The sequence below is a fragment of the Grammomys surdaster genome, unplaced genomic scaffold, assembly GCF_004785775.1.
Source record: "Grammomys surdaster isolate TR1022 unplaced genomic scaffold, NIH_TR_1.0 165, whole genome shotgun sequence".
Classification (NCBI taxonomy): Eukaryota; Metazoa; Chordata; class Mammalia; order Rodentia; family Muridae; genus Grammomys; species Grammomys surdaster.
This window is the reverse complement of record NW_021604613.1, coordinates 3,070,393-3,078,708: the sequence shown is the minus strand read 5'-3', so window position 1 is coordinate 3,078,708 and position 8,316 is coordinate 3,070,393. Positions and strand designations below refer to the sequence as shown.

The window sequence follows — 8,316 nt, the reverse complement described above, 5'->3', positions numbered from 1 at the left end:
GAAATGCTATCCCTAGTCCTCATGGTCCACATATGAAATGCTATCCCCAGTCCTCATGATCCACATATGAAAAGATTTTCTTTTCAAATAAAATTACTCAAATTTTGTAAGTTAAAGTAATTTTATAAATTGGTCCTAATTTATAAAAGAAGTATTTTGTGTTTATAAAAATACTTTATGTCTCAGGGCATGGTGGCACATGAGTTTAATCCTAGTTCTCATGAGGCAGAAGCAGGTGGATCTCTGTTAGTTCCAGGACAGTCAGAACTACACAGAGAGAACCTGTCTCAAAAACAAACAAACAAACAAACAACAAAACAAGAAACAACCAAATAATCACAACAAATACCTTATTTAAAATTTTGTAGACAAAATGTAAGCTTTCTCAAGGAAAAGAAAAAGTTTCATTAAACCAAGATTTTTACAGACCTCTTTTTATCCAAGAAGTTTTTCTACAACTTCAGGAATATAAATATAATATATAAAATAGTTACACAAGTCAGGTATTTGTTGATAATAAATTTAAAAATTATTTTAAAGCAAGTCTTTGATATACTTGTAATTCTACTGTTTATTAAAGATGAAATCAAATTTATATGCTAGTTAATGGAATCTTTGTCTAATATGATAAATTCAAAGCTCTCTTAATTTGATATTGAAGAAGACACTTGCCCATTTGAGCATGTGACTATGGCAAGCCTTGCCCTTCTCCTGAATTCCATCTGCCTAGCTAAAAACCCATACATTACCTTCCTAAAGCTAGCCCCCAGGGATGTTTCCTTATTTGGCACTTCTTCCTTCTGAGGCTGACTACCAAAGTCCAGTTATCAAAGTATTGGAGTCCAGCAATCAAAACCCCTTCAGCTGCCCTAGTTAACATGCCCAACTAAAATTAAACACCTCATCCTAGCACAGGGTTTCTGTGGCGGGAGTTTTGGCTACACTGCTGTGAAGTATCTGCCCAGGAGCTATCTCAGATCTGTGGATGAAAGACACACACATTAGCTCATTTAAACCTGCTACTCCTTGCTGGACACCTCTACGTCTGCCCCAGCTTAGTTGCTCAGTTATCTTTACTCCTAGATCAGCACCTCTAAGTCTTTCCTCAGCTTAGTTGCACAGTTACCTTCTGTGAAGCCCATTGGTCTTGCTGCCCAAGAAGCTTTCGGGATGCCCTTCCATGGGCCAGGTCCCCTTTCCACCTATATTTTGGAAGACCTCCTCTGCAGCTCTTCTGTCTCTCCCTCAAATATCTTAATTCTTTTCCTCCTCCCTCCTATCCTGCAGGAACCTGGAAGTCCCACCTCTTTCTTTTCTCCCAACCATTAGCCACTGGCATCTTTATTGATTGATCAAGAACCAATTGGGGGCAATGACCTTCAGAATGACTCTTCTACAGGTTTCCCCTTTTTACCTTTATAAAGTGCCATTTTCCCATGGGCCACATCTGTCTCCTCTCTATCCAGAGGCAGTCCTTTGTCTCCTCCAGGACAAACACCCCTTCCCTCTCTCTTGTTCCCTTCCCCTTCTCTCTCATCTTTTTTCTCCTGTCTTTGTCTCTTATTTCCTGTCCTTTGTCCCTCTGAGGCAAATAAATCTTTGTGCTGAGAACTCGGTTTAGGGGAGTCCTGAGCCAATACCAGTCAGTGCAGATACAGGTTTGGAATGACAGTAGGAACATATCAAAAGCTCTGTTTCCCATAAGTAAGCCATCATGTTATTATAAGGGCAGGACTCTTTGTATGTAGACTCAACCCCTGCAGTTAATCAGATGCAGTACTATTTTAGACCTTGTGGCGCTGTGCTGTATGGAAGCAGGTGTGTGCACAGTATCCATGGCTGTGCACCAAGTCTGCGGTGGAGTTGACGGTGTAGCCCAGAAAGCTCTGCCAGAGTCCATCATGGATTCCTTATGTGTCTGACTTTTAACTTACACACAGTTCTGCATATTTGAGAGCCTTTCACTGTTGCCAAGATTTCTGTGATCCTCGAATTCTGTTCCATTACGACCCACAGTTATTCTGCAATTTATTTTTATCCTAACCACCTGTATCTAGGATAACTTCCAAGAAGATCCTGTACAGATGTCCATGATCATCCACAACTGTCTGAAGGAAGAGAGGAAGATTTTAGAAAATGCCCAAAGATTTAATCAGGTACTTTATTCTGAGTGAATGCTAACAGTTAGAGATGCATTGTTTATTTCCAATAAACCATATTGCCAAGATATTACCAAGGCCTCTCTCAAGGCACAGATCAATACACCTTCTGATTTTATAACTTCAGGAAGCAGAAACAATCAGAACCAGAAGTTTTCTAGAACTGAGCTTTAAGAAAGGTCCTTGTGTAACGGAGTTCATTCCCAGTGAGAACAACGGCACATAAGTGAGGCACCTGTAGGCAGTGCTAAGAGCAAAGGAGACACCATTATGAGGTGACTGGGCAAGGCCTCCTTCTTTAAGTCAGGGTCAGGAAACATTTCCCACAGAAATGGAAGCAAGTGAAACATCAGATCCTGGTAACCTTGCAAAGGGGTGGCCATGGAAGGTATACTCAGAGTTCATGGAGATGGGGAAAGCACACAGATCCAGGTTGTTTTGGGACACTGAATAACCAAGATGACTCTACAGCTGTGACTTAAGTCACATGCACAATGGTAATGCTGTCTGCTGAAGGAGAAGTCAGAGAAAGGCAGGAACAGGGTGACCACAGGGCACAACAGATTTGTGTGGAGGAGAAAAAAACAAACAGGAAAATAAAAGCTTCATTTTTAACAGGATTAAGACGCTTGTTAAATGTTTATGACATCAAACAGCAAATGAGTCAGAGTTGTAGTCTGATATGTTTGGTGTCACGGTTTTGCTGGGCATCCTGTAGGTCTTCTCAGCATCTGGGTGCAGCGAGGTTTTTGAGTTGCAGTGACATTTGTATTTCTTTCTTGAGCTGTGTAGTGATGAGAACAACAGGCTGGGCAGGTGTGTGTGAAACTATTGTGGTCTGGGTTCCTTTGACCCAGCTATTCCAGCAGTGGAGGGAGGAGTGCAGAGGACCCAGCAAAGTCTGCACTGTACATTTCACCAGCAGATAACACTGAGAATGAACTGAGACACAGTGGAAAAGAGAGAGAACAAATGTAATGCAGGCAGAGGCCCTTCTCTTTGCCTTCCTGATCATTTGTCACATTCCCAGAGAACCTTCCTTGGCCATTTAGTTAACTATTCCTCTACAACAATGAAGACACCTTGATGTGTTCAGTATGTAAATATCATTTGTTCTAAACTCAAGGAATGGTTCATTTGGTACCTCCCCTAAAGAGCAAAGCTGCGCATAATCATTAGAGCAAAATCTGGCTGTCTTGATTCCTTTCAGAGGAGAATGCCTGTCTTGCACCTAACATGCATGTAAAGAGCCTGCAGAGGAAGTTTTTATTCCTGGAGGATCCTCGCCCTAACAGTAGGCAAGGTCCTCCTTGTGTTTCAGGTGACTAGCAAGGCCAGCTGAGAGCAGAGCATGGCAGAAGGACAGACTGCCACCTTTGTAGATTGGTGTGGTACTCTTCCCTTTTGACCTCTCAGCCTAGAGTGGGCATAACAGGCAACCATAGCAATCTCTGCTGTTACACCAGCCCCACCTTCTGGCTAGTCATTGGAACTTGAAAGTTTGCCCACTTTTGAGCTCCTGTTAGAAAAATCCATGACCTGGGGAGAGGTGAATGTTGAGCCTCCTAGATGAGGAGGGTTGAGTGCTTTGCCGAAGCCTCCTTGGGGGTGGGGTAGAGTGGGACTCCATAAAGTGGCAGGCACAGCAGGCATCTGTTCCTTAGTGCTCTGATCTAACAGCTCCTTGCTATTTCCTTGCCTCTGAGGTTAAGGTTGTTTTCATCCTACGTTTGTATAAATAGGATGACAAGCTGGGTTTGTGTTAGAAAGTAATGCAGTTTGGGGGACCGTGGAGTTGGTGGGATGCAAGTAAGACACTTGTGTGTGGAACTCCAACAGGTGGAACAAGTTAAACTCACAAACTCTGAGTCTGTTGAGAGCATTATTTAGAGAATTGTAGAAATATATTGACATAGAAACCCTGTTATTGTTCTTCTGTCCCATGTATGTGTGCCCGTGTGTGCATGCACCTGCGTGTTAAGGCCAGATGAAGACATGGAGATCTTTGCTGGTTTCCCCATCACCCTCCACCTTATTTTTCTGAGACAGGCTCTCTCATTAAACCTGCAGTTCTCCTTAAGCTTGTCTGGCCATGACTTCTCAGGATCTGCTTGTCTCTAATAACATTTTTAGGAAAAAAAAAAGTTACATTATACACATTTTTCTAGAAGACTATACATACTTTACTGCCTTTGATACCTCTATGGTTGCAGTGTTCCTGGGTGGTTAAAAGGAAAATAAAATTAAAAAAAAACAACAAAAACCCCACCTCATCTAAAAATTACTATCACTGTAAAAAGTGCAGAGTCGTCTTAATGATATAGGTGTTAAGTGAGTACCTGTGTGGTCCCAAAGAAGCAATTCCTTACAGGACATGGGGGTAGGGCAGAGGAGTGGAGGCCAGAAGGAAATACCAGAGTCCCATGACTAGATTGAAGCAGGAGGGTTGAAGGGCTCCATCTCAGTCCCCAGGCTTCTCCATTAAGCAGCACATAGCAGTAAGGCAGCTGTCAGGGAGTGTATCTCATTTGTAACATGACTGTCCATACCCCTGGTTTCCTTGGATAGGTGGGTGCTTCCGTTTGGAGCCACACATTCTGTGTGGCCAAAGAAGCCCCTTTCATCACGTGTTGAATGTGACATATGGGACTGAGGGTGCCTGTCCTTGACACATACTTCTGATATTGATAGCAGCCAGATGTCTCAAACTCCTGCTGAAGCGAAAGAAAACTTTCTGTGAAGCTTGATTAAAAACAGAGCAGGAAATAGTTACAGACCAGATTGGCTTATTTGCTTATGAATGTGTATACAGCATCTGCAGGAAAATCCTAAGTGAAATGTCATGGAACAGAATTGAGTGCTACACTACAACAGTTCTGCATCATCTCCAAGTAGGGTTTATTACAGGGGACATAGGTAGGCTATGACTGGGAAATCCATTGGTATAAACCACTACCGTACTGGATATGAGAAGAAAAAGCCTTTGCTTCTCTTCAAATATGCTGCAAAGTCCTGCGCCCATTCTTGACAAAAACATCTCATAAATAAGAATTGGTGGATTTCTCATTGATTTATTGAAATATAGTATCTTACTCATGTCATCATGTTCTACAGACAGTATTTCACTAAAGTATGTCAGAAACACATGGTAATTGCAACTGCTATTTCCACTGTGATTGGTGCCATGTTGGTGGTACAGTTATGCAGGAAAAAAAAACAATTAAAAACACAAGAATTTTTTAAGTTTTTAATTAGAAATTAATTCTTTAAGAAGGTCAGGAGTTCCAAGTCAGCCTTGTCTGTATGAGATTATTTTTAAAAATCCAAATCCAAACAAAACAAAACACATAAGAATTAAGAACACCAAATATGAACTTTACCTCGGTTAATAATTTTTACATGATTCCAGTAAAAATTGTAGTCTGTTTTCTAAAGCTGTACAAACTGAATCTGAAATCCATGTGAACAATAAGTGTGTATGATAGGAAGGAATGCCTGGGAGACTACGGCAGTGCGTGGGACTAGCACTGAGCACACTAGAGGCCATCCATAACCAGCATGGCTCAGAGGGCTAACCTATGAGTGGGCAGATGAGAAGCAACAGGACAACTGAGAAATAAACTCAGATATCTGTAGAAATCTGTGTTCCAAAGATAGTGCCACAAAGCACTGGGAAATTGTACACCTCCCACAAAATGTAGCAAAGGCAACTATATGAATACATTAAATATAAGCATAAACTTCCAGCTTGACTTAGTAGGTGTTTTGTACCTATAATCTTGAGACTTAGGATGGGGAGATACATGGCTCAGGAGTTCAAGGCCATTTTCAGTACGTAGTAAGATCAAGGGTTCTCTGGGATGCATGAGACTGTCTCAGAACAAAAGACTAAATTTCAAATGTTTTATAGATCATAGATTGACAAAGGGTCAGCTCTATGGTGTTATTTCACAGTAGAGTAACTGTTGGAGCAAGTACAACTGGTCTTTGTCTCAAGGTGAACAAAGGTATTGATTCCTGAATCTTCTGATAGGTCTGATTATTACCGGGAGAGTTAAGTTATGTATTTACTATAGATTTTGTGGTTGAACAGGGGTTGCATAGCCCTAGATGGCAGTGCTTTTTAATTTTTGTGTGCCTCTGAGTCACTAGAGTGAGGCTAAAATGGTACCCGGTTAGGACCTGAGTCTGCATGTCCAGCAAGCTGACAGGTGAAGGTTCTGCAGATGTAGGGAAGACACTTTTAATCACAAGGTCTTAAGGTAACAGTTACTGGGCTGTGTACATAATCTGTGCGCAGAGTTTGACAAGCCTTAAATAATGGTGCCATTAAAATACATGAATTCATGGAAACTTGTACAGCCCTCAACAGGAGGATGCCCATGCTCCTGTGGCTTTATTATTAGTTTGCCAGCATTTTCCAGGGCCTTGGGAAATAAGATTTTTTTTTGATACACATATGGGGAGTCTGTAGTAAGATTTGCAATGTCTTCGAAGAAGGCAGGCCACAAGGTATGGAATTGACTCTGGAATGTAATCAAGTGAGTAACTATATCAGAGAAAATGATGGCTGCTAACAGTGTATTTCCCATTAAAGGCCCAGGAGGGGAATATTCAGAACACTGTGATGTTAGATAAACAGAAGGAGCTGGACAATAAAGTCAGAAATGTGAAGGACCAAGTCATGGTAAGTATTGACAGAATACATGTGGTTTTTCTATAACCTTGGAAGAAGCTTCAGTTTCTCTGAGTGTAAACCTAATAACTAATAGTTGAAAAGAAAGACCATTCTAAAGTTCTAAACCAGAAGAAAACTGGTCGGCTGCATGTCTTATAACCCCTACTTTGGCCTTTAAACTCCAAACTTCTTTTTCTTCTTTGTGGGATCATGCAGTCAAGGTTGACTTTGCCCTCACTGTCCAACAAGCTAGATGCTGCCCTTATCAGCCCCGTGTATCCACATTTCTCACAGGGCATCCCTGGAGTTACAGGTGGCTTCAGGATAAACGTGACTCACCTTCTAGAGCACTGTTTTACCCTAAGACTCGAAAGATGAACAAAAGCCATTTCGTGCGAATGTATCTCAATACATTTCTGATTAGAATAAGATGTTTACAACAACTTTAAAATAAATTCTCAATACAGTTGTTGACAGCAAACAACTGAGGGGGGTCCCCTTGTGTCTACCCAAGCTGAGAGGTTCAGTAGTGTCTGGGTAACAGGAACATGTCCTGGACTCAGGGGCTTTGGGCAGCACCTTCATAACCCCAGATTCTTGCAGCAGCTTTCTTATGCAGCATTAGGGAAATGCTTCACTGAAGTAGGAATAAGTGACCTTAATGTGGAAATAGCCAGGGAAATCCAGAGGGCAGATATGTAGAAATGTGACTAGATCCCAAACAAATGAGGCTAATTTGAAGCTGAGCCGTGTCTGGCTAAGAGGACCCTAGTAATCTTGGTGAACACGCCAGGACTTCCCCAGTCTCTCGTGGCTGCTCATCCTTCTTACTTGTAAGGAACGAGGTTTTCCATGAGCTTGGTTTTTCTATTGTGTGCTTCACATGGAGATTATTGAAATCATTGAAAGACATTCGAATGTGATCAGGAAGGACGGGAGGTAGCTCATGGGTCAAATAAGCATGAAGACCTGAGTTCAGATGCCAGAATCTATTTAATAAGCTGTGTGTAGCAAATTACATCAGTAATTTGGTTACATCAGTAACCCAGGTGTACTATGGTATTACTGATGTCACTGAAGCTAGCTGGCTTCCAGCCTAGCTCCCAGCTCAAGGAGGGAACCTGTCTCAAGGAAACGGCAGAGACTGACAGAGAGGGATGCCCAACACTCTTTTCTGGCCTCCACATGAATGCATAGGCCCATGTGCACATGGACACACACACACACACACACAATTTTACAGAGAAATAAAAATTTAGACCCTGAACCAGGTGATGTAAGTGTGATAATTTTTCACATTTTCTAATTTTGATAAATGATATTTTTATAATTATAAATCTATTTTAGTATTAAAAATATAAGACTTGCTCAGCAGGATTAATTACTATATCACTTAGAAATCAATTTCATTTCTGCTTTAGGCTAACTTATAGGACTCTGGGGAAGTATAGGGATACAACAAAGAAGACATTCTTTTTG

General features: G+C 41.4%; 1 protein-coding gene across 2 annotated transcripts in view; it reads left to right on the top strand.

Annotated features, from left to right (window-relative positions):
• Positions 1 to 8,316, top strand: part of Stat1 (signal transducer and activator of transcription 1) — a 40,592-nt gene that overhangs the window by 5,169 nt on the left and 27,107 nt on the right. For both annotated transcript variants that reach the window (XM_028765555.1, XM_028765556.1), the window contains exons 5-6: positions 2,058 to 2,156; positions 6,757 to 6,846. In XM_028765555.1, the coding sequence (XP_028621388.1) occupies positions 2,058 to 2,156; positions 6,757 to 6,846 (189 nt within the window). The remainder of the gene's footprint in view (positions 1 to 2,057; positions 2,157 to 6,756; positions 6,847 to 8,316) is intronic.